This window comes from Acomys russatus, chromosome 5 (assembly GCF_903995435.1).
Source record: "Acomys russatus chromosome 5, mAcoRus1.1, whole genome shotgun sequence".
NCBI lineage: Eukaryota > Metazoa > Chordata > Mammalia > Rodentia > Muridae > Acomys > Acomys russatus.
In genome coordinates, this window is record NC_067141.1 from 60,707,697 (window position 1) to 60,726,863 (window position 19,167).

General features: G+C 47.3%; 1 protein-coding gene across 1 annotated transcript in view; it reads right to left on the bottom strand.

The window, feature by feature from the left end:
• Window positions 1-17,787, bottom strand: part of Rrp12 (ribosomal RNA processing 12 homolog) — a 35,136-nt gene extending 17,349 nt beyond the window's left edge. Inside the window, exons 1-14 of the mRNA XM_051146560.1 lie at window positions 17,537-17,787; window positions 16,631-16,860; window positions 13,573-13,656; window positions 11,846-11,922; window positions 10,391-10,496; window positions 10,095-10,211; window positions 7,303-7,441; window positions 7,087-7,214; window positions 6,317-6,415; window positions 5,705-5,796; window positions 3,911-4,022; window positions 3,629-3,726; window positions 2,370-2,484; window positions 19-161 (exon numbers count right to left, since the gene is read on the bottom strand). Coding sequence (XP_051002517.1) covers window positions 19-161; window positions 2,370-2,484; window positions 3,629-3,726; window positions 3,911-4,022; window positions 5,705-5,796; window positions 6,317-6,415; window positions 7,087-7,214; window positions 7,303-7,441; window positions 10,095-10,211; window positions 10,391-10,496; window positions 11,846-11,922; window positions 13,573-13,656; window positions 16,631-16,860; window positions 17,537-17,675 — 1,679 coding nt within the window. The 5' untranslated portion in view covers window positions 17,676-17,787. The remainder of the gene's footprint in view (window positions 1-18; window positions 162-2,369; window positions 2,485-3,628; window positions 3,727-3,910; window positions 4,023-5,704; window positions 5,797-6,316; window positions 6,416-7,086; window positions 7,215-7,302; window positions 7,442-10,094; window positions 10,212-10,390; window positions 10,497-11,845; window positions 11,923-13,572; window positions 13,657-16,630; window positions 16,861-17,536) is intronic.
• Between the last annotated feature and the right edge of the window lie 1,380 nt (window positions 17,788-19,167).

Genomic DNA, 19,167 nt, shown 5'->3' on the forward strand with positions numbered 1-19,167 from the left:
AAGCAGAGTCACACTTACTCAGAGCCGTCAATTTCCAAAGGCACAGCCTGCAGCACCACCTCAGGTCCCATGCTGGTCACTGCAGCCCCCACAGCCTGGTCTAGGGCTGCTGTATGGGGGAAGTGAGGGGAGAGGCGCAGGTCACATAGGGACTGGAGACACTGGAACAATGAGAGGATACAGAGAGACACATGGCAGGGCCGTGGTGTGACACTGCGGCAGAACAACTGCCTAGCACATTCGAGCTCTGGGATCAATCTCCAGCATAAGAGAAGCAACAAAATGCAACTTTTCTGCTGACCAGGGAACAGAAGCTGAATTATCAAAAGGCTCCTTACTCTCCATTCATTTAACCATAGACCCAGCCTGGGAAGAGGGGTCCAAGATCTCCACCAGGACAGGCTTCACTCCAAAGGATGGAGCCTGAGTCTGGGCACAAAGATGCTCACAGACACATGCTGATGACCCAATTGACTCAATGGTGTGCCCAATCTCTTTCCTGACTTTTTATTTATTTTTTATTTTTTGTTTTCGAGACAAGGTTTCTCTGTGTAGCCTTGGTTGCCCTGGATTTGCTTTGGAGACCAGGCTGGCCTCAAACTCACAGAGATCCTCCAGCCTCTGCCTCCTGAGGGCTGGGATTAAAGGTGTGCGCCACCACACCTGGCTTCCCTTTCCCGACTTTGAAAAAGTTGTTTCATTGAACATGAAAAACTACAAAATTTCACATAATGTAGATTCCAATTATCCTGAATGGAAAATTGTGACCAAGGCTGCTCTACAGCCAACTATGAGCAAATATCTTGTACTGAGGATGCAGAGCGGCATCCTCCAGTTCCCCTCAGTACCAACCAGCCTTGCTTCTCATAGGCCTGCCTGGTTGGTAGGATGCCATGTTTGCCAATCCTAACCCCTGGAGTGTCCTCTCCAGACAGCAATGAGAAGAAGCAGTGAGAAGGACCCAGGAGCTGATCCACCAGCTGCTCCTTGACCTGAGGTCTGCTCAGGATTCCCAGTGCTTAGAGATCTTACCCTGAGTTGGAAAAACTCTGAGCCCTAAGGTTGTTTAAAACATCAACACTAGCAGCTGGAGAGATGGCTCAGCAGTTAAGGGCACTGACTGCTCTTCCAGACGTCCTGAGTTCAATTCCCAGCAACCACATACATGGTGGCTCACAACCATCTATAATGAGATCTGGTGACCTCTTCTGACCTGCAGGTGTGCATGCAGGCAGAGCACTGTACACATAATAATAAATAACTTTAAAAAAATCAACACTAAGCCGGACATGGTGGCATATACCTTTAATCCTAGCACTCGGGAGGCAGAGGCAGGCAGATCTCTGTGAGGTTGAGCCCAGCCTGGTCTACAAAGTGAGTCCAAGACAGCCAGGGCTACAGAGAACCCCTGTCTCAACACACACACACACACACACACACACACACACACACACACACACACACACACACACACTCACTGGCTATACAGCATTTAGGGAATTAAAATTTGAGGGGTTGGAGGGACGGTTTAGCAGTTAAAAGCACTGCTACTCTTGCAGCGGACTGGGATTTAGTTCTCAGTACCAACACGATAGCTCACAACCATCTGTAACTCCAGTTCCAAGAACTCTAAGACACCCTTTTTCATCTCCCAGGGCACCAGTCACACATGTGCACATACATGCATACATATGAAAACTCTCATAAATAAATAAACTTTTAAAAAAATTTATAATGAAGCCTGGAGTGGTGGTGCATGCCTTTAATCCCAGCACTTAGGAGGCAGAGGCAGAGGCAGAGGCAGGTGGATCACTGTGAGTTCCAGGCCAGCCTGGTCTACAAAGCAAGTCCAGGACAGCCAAGGCTACACAGAGAAACCCTGTCTCCAAAAAAAAAAAAAAAAAAAAAAAGTTTTTTAAATGGGGGCTAGAGAGATGGCTCAGCAGTTAAGAGCACTGCTGCTCTTCCAGAGGACAGGGGTTCAATTCCCAGCACTAACAAGGCAGCTCAAAACTGCCTGTTAACTCCAATTCCAGGGGATCTGACACCCTCACACAGATACACATACAGGCGAAACATCAATACACATTAAAATGAATAAATATTTTTTTAAAAATTCAAGGGCCAGGGCTTCCCAGATCCTAAATCAATGTCAGCAAAGGTAATTGGGCTGGTGTGGCGGCTACCTTCCACCCTTGTTTTCCCACATTGGTCCATCACCTTCCTGGAGGCATGGTACTAGGCACCTGCTGTGGGCACTGTTAACATTGGGGTGGTGTGGAGTATAGACATGTTCTTCCTAGCTAGGAGTATTCAGACCCAGGACCCAAGTGTCACCAGTGCCCTAGTCCCAGCAGTGCCCAGCTCACCTTCTTCATCACAGGATGGGCCTGCTTTCCACATGCCTCAAAGAAGACACCCAGTAGTTGCAGCACAGAGCTCCAGGCCGCATGGAATTTGTATGTCAGGCCCTCTTCCACTGCCCTGCCAAGGAGCAGCACAGTTAGGACCACAGTCTCATCATCCCAGGAAATAACAGGAGCTGGTACCCTGTGCCACAGACCCCAGCTAGCCTGTAGGGGGAGGGGGTGCAGGACAAAGTGGACAGATAATGCGCAGAGGGTGTCCATGCTGAGTTCAGTTACATACTCCTACTGACTGAAGAGAGACCCATGATGTACTATGTCCCACTGTCAGATGAGAAAGCTGAGGCTCAGAGGCATGAAATGACCTTTGAGTCACTGCACTGGGCTCCTCAGCCTGCGTACTGTTGCTGTTGCATGCTTTCACTACCTGACCTGAGGAGGGAGGATGGCTGGCCACAGGTAGCCTGGGCAGAGGAAGATCTTCAGACCCTTCCTGTGTATGCCTTGGCTGGTCCCATCTCCCCTACCATATCTGAGGCCTTGGGAATGTTATGTAGAAAGGCCAATAAGGAGCAGTGTGTGGGCAAGGGGCAGATGGGGTCAGGAGTCTTACTCCTTGAGAGTTTCTGAAGCTTCATACCAGATGTGCAATCCTCTGTCCCTGTCAATTAGTCACCAGAGCACCAAATGAGAGACAGAACAGACCCCGGAGACACACCCAGGACCTCAGCCCCTTTCCAGAGATTGCTTAGCATGCTATGGCCATGTCTGTGAACAGGTGTTGAAGGCAACCCAGCAAACCCTGTGGTCAGCCTTTTATGAGCTGGATGACCTCGTTCCCAGCTATAAGAGGGGTAATATCAATCTCTTAGCACAAGGGTCAGCAGTTTCTGTTCCCTGAATGCCTAGCTACATGCCTGGTGCTGTTCTCCCACTGATGAGGATCCTGAGGTGTCAAGAGGTAGAGGAGCTTGCTTCAGATACCTGGGCTTGCAAGCAACAGGGCTGGCTCCAGGGTCCGGATGCTCAGAGGCAAGGATCCATGAGCTATACTCTTACATGCCACAGTATAGCACCTCTCCTACTCTAAGTGCCTCTGAAACACTGCACACCCCAACTGGCAGGAACTGCTCACTCGGGCAGAAGTTTGGCACTTCCCCGATCCTATGGAGCACCTGGTACTGGGTGCACTGCCCAAGCGGTAAGTGGAGCTCAGGTCATCATACAGAACTTCCCTCCTAACAGGGACACCACATTCTCACCTAAACATCTTAGCGATGTACTGGGGAGGACCGGAGGCTGTAGAGGTCACAGAGCCAATGTCAGCAATGTGTGGAGCCACACACTCCTTCAGGATCTCCTACAAAGAGAGGCCACAGGCTGTCTAGGCCAAGGCTGCACCTCCAGTTCCACTCACCCTCCCAGACAGCTGCTTTTTCAAGACCAAGCTGGGTATCCAGGGTGGCCTGGGAGACAGGGCAGCAGGCAGAACCTCTTACTGCTCTGCTTCCTGAGTTAAAGCTGGGTCCAGCAGGCTGCAGTACCTTGAGTGTCTGTGTAGCGGCTGCCACCACTTGTGAATGAGGGGAGAGGAGACAGGTCACTGCAGTTCCAAAAAATCGAGCAAGATGGCCTAGGCCCAGGTCCCGCTGCAACCTGTCAAGACAAAAGGTCTCTGTGGAACCTGGCCCTGAGCCCCAGACGGCAGAGCCACAAGAGCTGAGGTGAAAACATATTCTGGCTTGAAGGGCTCCTCAGGGACCCACTGGCAGGCCATTCCAAAAAGGCACTGTCCTTGAAGTAACAATATGTGGGGTGAAAAGTCCAAACTACCTTAAAGTAGCTTAGCACACAGAATGAGAGCTTGTCTTCGTAACACCTCCTGGCCTGGCCCTCACACTTAACGCAGTCAAATCAAAAGTTTTTAATGTATATACAAACAAAATAACTGCTAACGCTTATATAACACTACACACCAACTACTGACATCACAACAGACCTTTCACTCCAACCTTGTTGTAACTACAAAGTCCTATTCCCTTTCTGTAGACGATGAAACTGAGACACGTAAGTCAGGTTGGCCAAGGCCACATAGTGGAGCACTGTGACAGGGATTCACACACCCAAGCAATCTGATCCTAAAGCATATGAGTAAAAATCATCACACCTGGGGGTCAGGAGGATAGTACAACAGTGACCCCCAACCCTGGCCGCCACGCCTGAAGAGTTATCTCTAGAGTCCATCCAGTAAAGGAGAGATCCTCTCTTGAGAGTCACCTCCTGACTGCCACAGGCATGCCATGGCACACGCACACTCACACATACATACACAACATAAAAACCACCTGGGCTATTGAGTGGTTTGGTAGGCTACTCACAGCCTGAGCATCTCAGTTTCAATGCCCCGAACTCTCATAAAGCTGGGAACAGCACAGATCCCAGCACTCCTACAGCAAGACAGGAGGTGGAGACAGGAGAATCCTGGCAACTTGAGGCCGGTCAGCCTGACATATGCCACAGTAGACAACAAAGAGGCCATGTCTCAAGGAGGAAGGTGAGGTCTGACCCGGGGTTTTCTTACGACCTCCACAGTGTGACATGGCATGTATATACCTGTACTCAACACCTACAAACTCACAATGGTCATACACACCTATACATGCAAAAAACTAAAAATAAACTAAGATCACACCAAGACTAGGCACGATGGCTCACAACTGTAATCCCGTAAGTTAGGAAGCTGAAGCAGAAGGATCAAGAGTTCAAAGCCAGGCCAGGCATGTTGGTGGGAGGCAGAGACACACAGATATCTGTGAGTTCAAAACAGCCTAGTCTATACAGGCAGTCAGAGCTTTGTAATGAGACTCCCACCTTCAAAAATCTAAAACAAAACAAAACAAAACCCAAACAAACAAAAAACCCAACAAATAAACAAACAAAACAAAGACTCCAGCTATGAGATGGCTCAGTGAGTAAAGGTGCTTCTCTTGCTACAATCTGACGCCCTAAGCTCAATCCCTGGAACTCACATGGTGGAAGAAACGACTCCCAAAAGTCTCCTTCTAGAAAAAGGAGAATGATAATCCCTTCACTGAAGTGCACGGTACAAGCTAGGAATCAGGCTCAAACTTGCCTCCACCCAGAAGCTGTCCTTTGTGTGCCTTGTCGCTAACAGCCAACCATACCCTAGGTTCTCCAACGTAGAAGCTGGTCCTCACCCATGCAACACAGGCCTTGGTGCAGAAAGGCCTCTCCAGCTTCAGGCTCATATCCCTCCTGTCTGCATGTACAGTGGCAGCCTAAAGCGAGACCCTAGACTGACAGCCACCACATCCTACCTGACCAGGTTGATGTGGGCTTTCTCCATAACCTTCAGCCAGGCCAGCAGGGGCTGTAAATCATTCTCACTGGGAACGTAGTCATACAAGGCCTAGAGGTGAGACAGAAATGAGCGGGTGAGTCTCGGTCAGCAGTAGCCCCAAGGATGATGACCCTTTCCTACACTCTGGGTAAAAGTGCTGTTAAGACTGGTCAGACCTCCCAGCCACCGGGCTTCCCCTGCTCCACCCAACCCTTCCAGGTCTGATGTTTCAGGAACACAAGGCTCTAGAAGTAGAAGTGTGGTGCCTCACACACCTCCTGGAAGTCAACTGAAGCCACAGCCCTTCTCTGGGGAAATGCACTTCAGTGTATATTTGCAAACAATTTTGGGAAGGTTTATGTCTCCCTCTAAAAGTCCACCCACAAATATCTGAGGTTAAAAGCCCTACTCAAGCTGAAATAATTTAAGATGTTAACTAGGGGCTGGAGAGATGGCTCAGCTTCCTGGCTGTAAGCTTGACTATTCTCCACTGCGACAGCTTAGCCCAAGCATCCTCATTGCTGTAGTGAGGCAGCAGAGTTGGCACCCCCAGCAGTGCAGTCTACCCTCTCCCAACACCAGGACTCACCGTGATGATCTGGGCATTGAGCTCTGCTGACAGGGTGCCAGGGCCGGGCTTGGCATGGAAGAGGCTATGGAAGGCCTGCATGGCACAGGCTGTCACGAGCTGTAGGAGATATAGACTTAGACAGGAAGCACAGAGACCACAGCTGCCCTGGAGCATTCAAATGCCTGCTCCATCATATGAGCTACACGGAACCCATAGGGCCCCTAGACTCCCGGACACCCTGAGGACTGTCACGCTAGGAAGACACAGCAACCAATAAACAACCTCAAATGATTTAGAGACTGAGGTACAGCTCAGTGCCAGAGCCCTTGTCTAGCATGCACAAAGGCACTGTGGTCAGTCCCAAGTACCACTGGAAAACAAAAACTAGGGCTCAACAGGTAAAGTGCTTGCCACCCAAGGCTGATGACCTGAACTCAATCTCTAAAACCCGTGTAAAGGTGGAAGAGAGAGTCACTTCGCTAAAGTGGTTCTCTGACCACACATCCATACGTACTCGCACACAACCCCCCTCCAGCTACCCCCCCCCCCACACACAAACAGAGGAATCTGAAGTAGGCTTCAAACAGACTTAAGATGACCTAGCCCATTCTGAACCAAGGATGATGGGTATCTTTGGCTTATGGTGAAAGCAGGGTCAGGGCAGAGAGCCTCAGCCTCTTTGTGGCAGGGATTACAGACAGCCATCAAGGTGCCTGGCACCAGGGACTGTTTCTCTTACTGAGTTCCCTACTACTGTTGGCCTCATTCTTCCTGTTTCTTGAGCTTACCACGTGGTTCAAAGTCATGACCCGAAGCAGAGTCTCACTGCAGCTCTTCACCAGGCCTTCCGGGAAGCAGGGCAGCATGTCCTTCAGCAGTGTTAGCATGTGCAGTGTGGTGGTGGCCTCTTTGGAGCCTGGCAGACAAAGGGGAATTTCACTCCTTGTCCTCCTCCCACACTGCCTGCACTTCCCCACCACTTGCCCCAGGCCTGGCTACCTCACCTCCAGACTTCTCAATCTCCTGGATGCAGAACTTGGCAGTGGAGACAGCAGCAGGATGATGGGCAGGGGCCTTTTCACCAAACATGAAGTCACTGCCCTTGAGAACAGAGCACACTCCGTGCTGAGCAGCCTTGCGGATCTGAACAGAAGGCAAATGAGGACAAGGCCAGATCAGTATGTGGGTGCTCGGCACAACCACCACTAGCAGCCCAATGGCACATATACTATAGAATACCCACTGCTGTGTCAAGATAGAACCCCACTATAGAACCCTAAGCGGGCTAACTAGCCGAATAGCCCCGAAGCAGCCCACATAATCTTAAGTAGCAGGGTCCTCATTGTCAGACAGGGACACAGCCATTTAGTTACCCAGCAACACCAGTACCCACTAAACCAAGCACTGCTCTTGGTGTTAACAAAGTGGCAGTAAAAAGTAGACTACACTTGCCTGAGGCAAAAAGTAAGCAAATATACAGTAGAAGGTAAAAGATACTTGCAGGAACTGGGGAGATCGTTCAGAGGTTAAAAGCACTGGCTGCTCTTGCAGAAGACTGGAGCTCAGTCTCTAGGACCCACACAGAGACTTGCTGTAAGCCCAGTTCCTAGATATCTGGTTTTCTTGTCTGGTCTCCACAGGCACCAGGCACACATACATACATGCAGGCAAAACACTCATATACTCTGGGTATGGTGGCATACATCTTTTAAAAATCATTTTTATTTTATGTGCACTGGTGCTCTGCCTGCATGTATATGTCTGTGTGAAGGGGCTGGGTCTCCTGGAACTGGAGTTACAGACAGTTGTGAGCCACAACGTTGAGTGCTGGGAATTGAACCCTGGTCTTCTAGAACAGTCAGTGCTCTCAACCACTGAGCCATCTCTCCAGCCCTGAATATATATACTTTTAATTTCAGCACTAAAGCAAAGATAGGTAGATCACTCTGAGTTTTGAGGCCAGCCAGGGCTACTTAGTGAGACACTGTCTCAAAAACAAAACAAAAAAAAAAACAACAAAAAACATTTGTACATAAATAAAAAATATTTTTTTCAGTGTCACTTTAATGAAGTGACATTCTAACAGCATCAAAAGGTATTTTAATGATCCCATGAAGACACAGGAAGGAAGCAGGAGACACCCTGGATTACAAGCACTTCACATTGGGTGGAAACTGTTATATGCTCTCAGCCCTAAATTTCTGAGGAAGCAACACAGACCTTTTTGCTGAGGGCCTGCTATAAAGCAGGGACTGTACCAGGCCCGAGTCTCCACGCGACCCTGCAGCAAGCCTGGAACTATCTCTTAGTTAGGAGATAGTTACAGACATTAAGTAACGTACCTAATGAGATACCTCAAGCTGAACTGAGAGCCCAGCTCAGAGCTGGGACTGGTGAGCAGGCTTGTAACTCCAGCTGCTGGGGAGGAGAGTGACGTTCAAGGCCTGCCTAGACTACAGAGTAAGCTCAAAGCTAATCAGGAGACCCTCTCTCAAAACAAAACAACAAAAACGGGGCTGGAGATACCGGTCAGTAGCAGAGAGCTTGTCTAGTATGTACAGGGCCCTAGGTTCAATCCTCAATATTGCAACAACAACAAATAGAAAAAAGAAGAAAAAAAAGGGAAAACGGAGGAAGATGTTATATCTGGATGATGCCACATCTTCCCCCACCCCCAGTCAAAACTGTCATCCCCCTGCCAAGGTAGGAGGACTGAGGAGCCTGCAGAGAGACTCAGAAGCACTGGACTGTGACTGTCCTGCTGGAGAAGGGGTGTTCCTAATATTCTGGATTTAAGTGGATAAGGCCTCAGGAGCAGGGAGCTGAAGCTCAGACAAAAACTCAGAACTTGGGCTGGGAAGTCATTAATCCCAGGCAGGTGAATCTCTGAGTTCAAAGCTAGCCTGGCCTATACAGCAAGTTCTAGGTCATCCAGGGGTTATACAGTGGGACTTTGTCTCAAATAACAACAAAATGCAACACCCAGGACTTAAAGATAGGAAGATGGCTTAGCAGGTAGGAGTGCTTGTGCAAACATGAGGACCTGAGTTCAAATCCTCAGAATATAAAAACACAGGAAGGGGGTGGGGACTGGTAAAATGACCCAGTAGTTAAGAGCACTTACTGCCTTCCGAGGACATGGGTTTGGTTTCCAGTATCAACATCAGGTGCTTTACAACTGCCTATAACTACAGTAGCAGAGGACTCAACACCCTCCTGTGGCTTCTGTAAATATCTGCACATAGGTGTCATACAGTCCCACATACCTGAATGTATACACAATATTTGTGTGCACAATACATCTTAAGAAAAAGGGCTAGAGAGATGGCTCAGAGGTTAAGAGCACTGGCTGTTCTTCCAAAGGTCCTGTGTTCAATTCCCAGCAACCACATAGTGGCTCACAACTATCTATAGTGAGATCTGGTGCCCTTTTCTGGAGTGCAGGCATACATGCCAGCAGAACACTGAATAAACAATAAATCTTTTTTTTTTTTTTAATAAATCTTAAAAAAAAAAGAAAAGTCAGGCATAGGTTACAGTGTGCACTTGTAAACCTGGAACTATATATGGTGAGGACAGGAGGATCCCTGGGCCTCCCTGGTATCCAGCCTCACTCCAGGCTTAATGAGAGCTTCTGGGAATACAGGCATATGGCTAAAAATAGGAAGGGTAGAATGCTTCTGTGTGCATGTGTGAATATGTGCATCTACACACATGTGTAAACACACACACACACACACACACACACACACACACACACACGTTGGTACAAACTAGGGCAGCGCAACAGTCTCACCTTGGGCTTGGCATGCACGGTGAAGCTCAGCAGTCCGTGGTACACCTGAAGGGTTATAGGATAGCCCCAGGCCTCCAGGTCTTGCTTCCGCAGGAGGATGGCCAAGCAGGAGAGGACCTTAAAGAAAATGCCACAAAGTCCTCAGCTCTACAGCCACAAGGAAAACATCTGGGGTCTCACCAACCCTGGAAAGCCCAGAGATCTGTTTTGAGGACCCATGGAGTGCCTAAACCACTGCCAAGGAAGGGTCCACGCTTAGCCATGTCCACGGAACTCAGGCATCAGCAGGCACTGACCCATCGGAGTGCAGAGGTGGAACCACTGCTCGCCTGGGCAGACATGATGTCCATGAAGGCTTTGGAGGTATCCGAGAACTTCTTAATGAGCACAGGACTAGGCACACTGTGGAGAGAATAGTGAGAGTCAATCCAGAGGGGCCAAAGAAAAGCAACTGAGACAGGCCCTGGTGTCAAGGGAAGAGCATGCTGGCCCAGGCATTCCTCAAGTCAGCAATCAGCATCAGAGCTCATCAGTCTGCCACTCAGGTGAGTACACTTTCTATGGCTGAGCTCAGGGTCCCTTATCTTCCCCTGCAGCCAGCTTCTGACTATCTGTTTTTTTTTTTAATTAATTTATTCAGATTACAATTAAATTGTTACCCCATCATTTGTATCCTCCTGTTCCTCCCTCCTTCCCACTTTCACCCTATTCCCCTCCCCTAGGTCTGTGACTGAGAGGGACCTCCTCCCCCACTATATGGTCATAGGATATCAAGTCTCATCTTGGTAGCCTGCTTATTCTTTCTCTGAGTGCCACTAGGCCTCCCCAAGAGGGAAATGTTCAAATATGGGGCACCAGAGTTCTCATCCGATTCAGTCCCCTCTCTCCACTCAATTGTGGAGAATGTCTTGTCCATTGGCTAGATCTGGGTAGGGGTTCAATGTTTAGTGCTTGTATTGTCCTTGCTTGGTGCAGTAGTTTGAGCAGAACCCCTAGACCTAGATCTGCCCATCCTGATGTTCTTCTTGTAGGCTTCTAGGACCCTCTGGATCCTTCTAATTCCCCATTCTCCCATACTTCTCTCACCTAGAGTCCCAGTAGGATGTCCTCACAACTATCCCAATCTCCTAGTAAGTGAAGACTTTCATGGGACATGCCTCTTGGGCTAGTGTCCAGTTATAAGTGAGTATATACCATGGGAATCTTTCTGCTTCTGGGTTAACTCACTCAGTATGATCATTTCTAGTTGCACCCATTTGTCCAAGGGATTTCCTTGTTTTTAATAGCTGAGTAGTATTCCATAGTGTAAATGTACCACAGTTTCTTTATCCATTCTTCAACTGAGGGACATTTAGGTTGTTTCCAGGTTCTGGCTATTATGAATAAGGCTGCTATGAACATGCTCTGACTATCTATTAAGGAGATATATGGCCACACAACCTCTTACAAGCCCCTCTCCTTCCTTGTGGAGCCTGATGCCAATGACTCAGGCCCACTGCCCTGCCCCAGGAACCAACATTCATTCCAGGATATGACAGCCCAAGCCACTGCCAGGGCCTGATGCAGAATGCCTGTGGACAGTCAAGGGTCTTGTATTTTTTTTCCTGGTTTGTTGTTTGGTTAGCTGGTTTTGTTTTGTTCTTCCAAAAATATGGAGGTGAAGAGACATACCACCCCTCCCTGTCTCCCTCCCTCCCTCCACCCCCACACAGAAAAACCAAGTATCTTTGCCAAGCCAACACTAGACTCACCGCTTAAGGACAAGGTTCAGTAAGTAAGCAACAGCAGCCAGTGACTCTGAAGACTCCACTGCTTCCATTGTTGTCATCTGAGGGCCAGAGTGAGGGGTATGAATAGATAAAAGAACACACTGCACACACAGGAAAGCATGGGTGGCGGGAGGAACTTGTGTTGAGCTGAAAGCAACACCAAGAACCCTCTTCATGGTATATAAGGCTCAAATCTGAGCTGGCCACTGTGCAACTTTGACCCAGTAAATGCTTATTTATTTATTCTCTGAGACTACAGCGTGTCATTACATAGCCCTTGCTAGCCTTGAACTCACAGAGCTCTACCTGCCTCTGCCTCCCTAGTGCCCTAGTAACCTTGTATAACTTAGTTTTTTGTTTTTGTTTTTTTTTTCTTTCCTTTATTTTGGATTTTTTGAGACAGGGTTTCTCTGTGCAGCCTCAACTGCCCTAAACTTTTGTAGACCTAGCTGACCTCAAACTCACAGATCCACACAACTCTACTTCCTAAGTGCTAGGATTAAAGGCATATGCCACCATGCCTGACTCTTTTTGTTTTGTTTTATTGGTTTTTCAAGACAGGGTTTCTCTGTGTAGGCTTGGCTGTCCAGGACTCCCTTTGTAGACCAGGCTGGCCTCAAACTCACAGTGATCCACCTGCCTCTGCCTCTGTGCTGGGATTAAAGGCATGCACCACCACACCTGGGCCTTGTTTTTGTTTTTTAAATAAAACAGGAATAAGAATATTTTTTTTCTTGCCTGACTTAGGGGTGGCACACTCCTTTAAGCCCAACAACCAACCTATCTTAAAGCACTTTCCAGCCAGGTGTGGTGGCACACGCCTTTAATCCCAGCACTCGGAAGGCAGGTAGCTCGCTGTGAGTTCTAGGCCAGCCTTGTCTACAACTTGAGTCCAGGACAGCCAAGGCTACACAGAGAGACCCTGTCTTGAAAAAAAAAAAAAAAAGCAAGGACCTGCCTGGGTACCATTCCCAGCACTGCAAAAGAAAAGAAAAACTACAACAAAGATGGTGCTGTACATGTAATCACAGCACGTGGGACTAAAGTAGGAAGACTGACATGAGTTCAAGAGCAGCCTGGGCTATACAGTGTAAACCTGCTGTAAAGATAACTCCCGCAAATTGCCCTCCGCTGTCAGATAACATCTGGAAAAGTCTATGGTACATTCATGAGAATAAAGATAGTATCATTATGACAATAATCTTGGCCTGTATGGCCCCTAAAAGAGTCATAGGGACTCTTAAATCACCCCTTGAAAGTAATTTTTTTCTAAAGGGTCTTCCAGGTCTAACTGGTCTTCATAACATAGTGGACTCTGGGGGCTGGAGAGATGGCTCAGCAGATAAGGGCACTGTCTGTTCTTCCAAAGGTCCTGAGTTCAATTCCCAGCAACCACATGGTGGCTCACAACCATCTATAATGTGATCTAATGCCCTCTTCTGGCCTGCAGGTGTACATGCAGGAAGAACACTGTACATAATAATAAAATAAAATAAATCTTGAAAAAACCAACAAAACATAGTGGAATTTTGTCTTACAAAGCTGAGACAGTAAGTAAACCCCACCAGCCTTACACAAGCCACCAGAGTACAGAAGCATTTTCACCTATTGGAGGTTGCTGTGCCCCCACAGACCAGGAGCACCTGCTTTCTCTTGATAGCCTGACTGACCTGTGCTCTGAACACCCAGCCCGGATCACACTCACTCACCAGAGCAGCAAAGTACTCCGTCTCCGTCTCCTTGCCTCCCTGGGATCGAATCACCTCGGTAACAGCAGCCAGAACAGCACAGATCTGCACAGGAGGAGAGAGCATCTGTGATGTATCTTAAACACAACGCAGGCCTGGGTGGCCCCTTTTCCTTTCTCCCTCACACACTGATGTCCTGATAAAGCCCACAGTCAGACAAGATAGGAGCAGCATTCAGCCAAAATGCACACCACAGGGCCCAGCAAACAGAACATGATTGCCACCTCAAGAATACTGTTTCTTATAGAAATACCTACAGGAGGGGCTGGAGAGACGACTCAGTGCTTAAGAGCGCTACCTGCTCTTCCAAAGGTCCTGAGTTCAATTCCTGACAACCACATGGTGGCTCACAACCATCTATAATGTGATCTGATGCCCTCTTCTGGTGTGCAAGTGTACATGCAGATAAAGTAGTCATATACATTAAATAAATAAATGATATATAAATAGATCTTGAAAGAAAGAAATACTTGCAGGAACATACACATTTATACACTGCAGCCACAAACTCGAGCAGACAAGCACTCAGCAACAGGAGATTGATAATATACTATTAAAGAGTAAGAGGGGGCTGGGAAGAGGGACTTGTAATCAGGATGTAATAATAATAATAATAATAATAATAATAATAATAATAATAATATACTGTTACTATTAAGACATGATAGTTTTGCTGTTGCTTTGTTGTGTTTTTGTCTTGTTTCTTGAGATAGGATCTGGCTATGAAGCACAGCAAACATCCTGCTTCAGCTTTCTAAGTGCTGAGATTACAGGCATGTACCACAATGCCCAGAAAATAACAGGTTTAAATGCTGTATAATCATTGAAACAAAAATTAAAAACAATATTGTGGGAAGAATGATTAGATATAATAACAGAAATATCATTTGGTAGCGGACAAAGTTGGAGGACAACAGATATATCATATTTTCGTAAACCTTAGTAAACGGTATTGAAAAGGTTGAACAGAACCAGGCACGGTGGTAGACATCTGAAACCCCAGCATCAAAAGGCTGAGGCAAGAGGACTAGGATGTCTCTGAGATCCAGGCCAACCTGAGCTGGAGTACAAGACCCTGTCATCAGGCACTGGCACATACCTTTAACCCCAGCACGTGGGAAACAGAGCCTTATGCATCTCCAGTTCAAAGCTAGCCTACACAGCAAGTTCCCGGTAAGCCAGGGGGACAGAGTGAGACCTTAGTCTAAAATCAAAACAACAACTCAGTGCTTAAGAATTCTTGCTGAAAAAAAAAAAAAAAAAAAAAAGAATTCTTGCTGCAGCTGGGCACAGTGACAGTGACGCACGCCTACAATCCCAGCACTCAGGAGGCAGAGGCAGGTGGATCTCTGTGAGTTAGAGGCCAGCCTAGTCTACAAAGTGAGTCCAAGACAGGGAAGGCTACACAGAAAAATCCTGTCTTGAAAAGAAAAAACAAAAATAAAAAGAATCTTGCTGCTATTGCACTGGACCAGAATTTGGTTCCTAGCAGCATACTGGGTGCTAACACACAACCAAGGCTAACTGCAGCTCCAGGAGAGAGGACCTCCATGGGGCCTAGCACACCTGGCACAGAAGCACAAACATAAACAAATAAAAAATAAAGAATGTAAAAAAAAATTACATATGTTGAATTGCTAATATTTTATATATACTAGTCAAATATATTAGTTTCACCTATTTCTTTTTACTTTTTAAATGGAAAGTCTAAAAAATTCAAAATTATCTATGTAGCTCACTTTCCATCACTACTGGGCAGTGCAAGTCTAAAAATACCCATGAACAACAGCCACGGGAGGGAAACAAACTAGGAGACTAATTATAATGTTTTATTATATTTATATCACTAAGCATTTTGACATTGTCTCCTTTTTTTTTGGTTTTTCAAGACAGAGTTTCTCTGTGTAACCTTAGCTTTGTAGACCAAGTCTTTGTAGATCCACTTGCCTCTGCCCGAGTGCTGGGATTACAGGAGTGCACTTTTTTCTTTTTTTGGGGGGGGGGGGGCAGAATATTCCTCATTTAAACAATGAAAAACACGAACATACTAACTTTGAAATGTAAATTAAGTCAAATTTTCCTTAGTAAACAAAACATATTCTAACGACGGTTATTCACAATGACCTTGCAGAACACTGATATCCTGGAAATAAATGTAAAAATTCCTGTGTGAAGTCCAGGTGAGAAGACAAATGCTGGAAACATTTCTACCCTCAACGATTTTACTCAGCAGAGATGGTCTTTAGAAAGTGGACCAACCGGGGCTGGAGAGATGGCTCAGCGGTTAAGAGCACTGACTGTTCTTCCAGAGGTCATGAGTTCAATTCCCAGCAACTACATGGTGGCTCACAACCATCTATAATGAGATCTGGTGGCCTCCTCTGGCCTGCAGATGTACATGCAGGCAGAGCTCTGTATACATAATAAAAAACAATAAATCTTAAAAAAAACAAATAAATAAAAAAAAAAATAAAAAAATTAAAAAAAAAAAAAAAAAAAAGTGGACCAACCAAAAAAAAAAAAAAAAAAAAAAAAAAAGTGGAGTCTGGGGTATGCCCAGAGGACTCAACCTGAGTTTGACCCCTGAGCCCTACATGGTGGACAAAAGGACTCCAAAAGTTGTCCTCTGACTTCCAGGCACATGCCGTGGTGCACACGCACGCGCACACACTAAAAATAAATAATGCTTTGCTAAGCATGGTGACCCTTAACCCTAGCATTTGAGAGGCAAAGGCAGGCTGTTCTCTATGAATTTGAGGCCAGCCTAGTCTACATAAAATAAACAAACAAAACTAAAAAAACAAACAAAAACAAACAAACAAACAAAAACATTACCACACACATTTTTTTAAGTAGACTCTGCCCAAGGAGGGTAATACGTAAAGAGCAAAAAGGGTACGAGAGATGACACATCATCCAGAAATGCCAGCTGCTGTCACCAGAGCTGTAAGAAAATAAGTCCTGAATGTGCCCCGCCTACTGTCCCACAACCTCCGGGAGTCCCACAGTCTCCTACTACCTCTTTGTGGGCAGCCGAGTTGGATTCCCAGAAGCGCTGCACTTTGCTGAAGGTGACGTTTGTACAGTCGGACAAGCCACTCAGAAATGTGCCCGAGGACTTCTCCGTGAAAGCCACCTCCGGGTCCTGGTCCATGGCCATCTCGGGGGCTTGGCTTCTGGTCAGGCTCAGGGTCCCAGACTGCAGCTCATTATGCAACTTCACAGCGTCCACTGTCAGGTCGCTCTTTCCTGAGAAGCGGAGTTACAAGGTAATGGCCCCACTTCCACCCAAACTGGGTCCCTAAGAAACAAACCAGAGGATTTTGACCGCCAACACCAGCGACTGGATTCTGAACCCAGCAAGCCTGTGTTCGATTGCAACTTTCAAAGGCAAGAGAAAGGAACCCTTAAATCTGTTTCAGCTTCCCTGTATTAAAGGCATCGCGACATCCAGAGCCAGGGTGGCATACTGAAGATACGGCTTAGCAGGTGAGTGTTTGCATTGTGTGCACAAGGTCCTGGGTTCGATCACCAACACCCCCTCAACACACACACACACACACACACACACACACACACACTCTCTCTCTCCTCTTCTCTTCTTCTCTCTCTCTCTCTCTCTCTCTCTCTCTCTCTCTCTCTCTCTCTCTCTCTCTCTCTCTCTCTCTCTCTCTCTCTCTCTCTCTCTCTCTCTCTCTCTCTCAGGAAGTAGCCAAGGGCAGTAGTGATGACCATGTATCCTAACCCTGAAGCCGCGGTACTGTAGAGAAGTCATTTCCCGTCTGAGGACAGTTTCCGCATCTGTCAAACTCGAGCGGCGGGCCATCACAGTGAGCTCCCAAGGGCTGACATTCTAACGCGACAGGCCCAGAGAGCCACAAACGCCACCCGCGGAACCCCCACGGAACCCCCGCGGTCCGGCTACCTGACGGGCGGCTGAAGAAGCGGCTGCGAGCGGCCTGTCGATGGCGGCAGGTGGCGGGGTTGCTGTCACTACTGTGGCCTTTCTTCCAGCGCTTCAGCTTGGCCGAGACACCAGAGGGCAACTTCCCCGAGCGACCCATGGTGACCAAACGGCGGCTGGGACTCTCCCAGAGAAACCGAGTCCAGAGAAGCCGAAAAGCTAGCAGAACCCACGTGTGTCCTCAGCCGGCTTCGACGCCTCTTCCTCTGACGTCACTTCCTGGCTCCAGTCCGTTACTACGGCGAAAACAATCAACATCCGGTTTGGAACTGCCTCTCTTCTTTGATGAGATTTTATTCTGGGAGATGAGTTCTGGTGTCGCGGATAACGTGGGCTCCTTTTGCACCGCCCTTGGCCATGGGAAAAGCCTTATAAAACGGGATTTTTTTTCCTTTGGAATTAAAAAACAAAAGCAAAGATACATTTATATTACGGAGCGTGGTTGTTAAAGCAGAACGTGGTGACGGTACACCTGTAATCCCAGAACCTGGAGGATTGTCATGAGTTTGACGCCAGACTAGCCTGCGTACTGCGAGATTAGCAAAATCCTGCCTAAAAACAAAATAACAAAATAAATACATCTGTAATCCCGACACCTGGGTAGCCTGGTCTATATAGTGATATAGTGAACTCCAAGACATCCAGGGCTGCATAGTGAGAACTAATAAAGTTAAGCCCCCAGCCCCCCCCCCCCAAAAAGAAAGAGAGTAAGTAAAAGCATGTGGAGGTATAAAAAAACAACAATATCAGGCAGTGGTACTGCATGCCTTTAATCCCAGCTCTTGGGAGGCAGAGGCAGGCAGTTGTTCAAGGCCAGCCTGGTCCACAGAGCTAGTTCGAGGACAACTAGGGCTTTGTTACACAGAGAAACTCTGCTCAAAAAAAAAAAAAAGATAAATAAAAGAAAAGATTTTGGCCTGAGGAGAGGAAAAAAGCAACAAGTCGTGCTCTAGACTTGCTTTGCAAATTGAAACCACAAGGAAATGCACATACCCACCCAAAAAGGCAAAACTGAAAAAGAGTAGTGGTGCAAATGCTGGTAAGGTTCATTCAGTCCTGCTGTCTACATGTGCTGCCACTGGAATGGAAGGTTGACATGGCACTGTGGAAAACTGGTAGTACTATTTTTTTCAAAGATTCAGTTTTTAAAGCCTGGCGTGTGAGCCCAGCTGAGGACTGGGATCTTAGCAGCAGAATTTCCCAACATATACTGAGGCAGAGGATTGCCATGAGTCCCAAGCAAGAATATGCTATATGGCTAGGACCTGATTACCACCCCCAGCTCCTCCCACTCACCCCCCCAATAAAAAAACAGAAAAGAAAAAAAAAGAAGAAGAAAAAGTAAACAAGACTATGATGCCGACCAGTGATGGCGCACACCTTTAGTCCCAGCACTCAGGAGGCAGAGACTGGCAGATCTCTGAGTTTGAGGTCAGCCTGGTCTACAGAGTGAGTTCCAGGACAGCAAGAGATACACAGAGAAACCCTGTCTTGAAACAAAGCAACAACAACAACAAAACCAACAACAACAAAAAGACTATGACAGGGCTGGGGGCGTGGCTTAGTGGTAGACACTTGCATAGCAGGTGAGA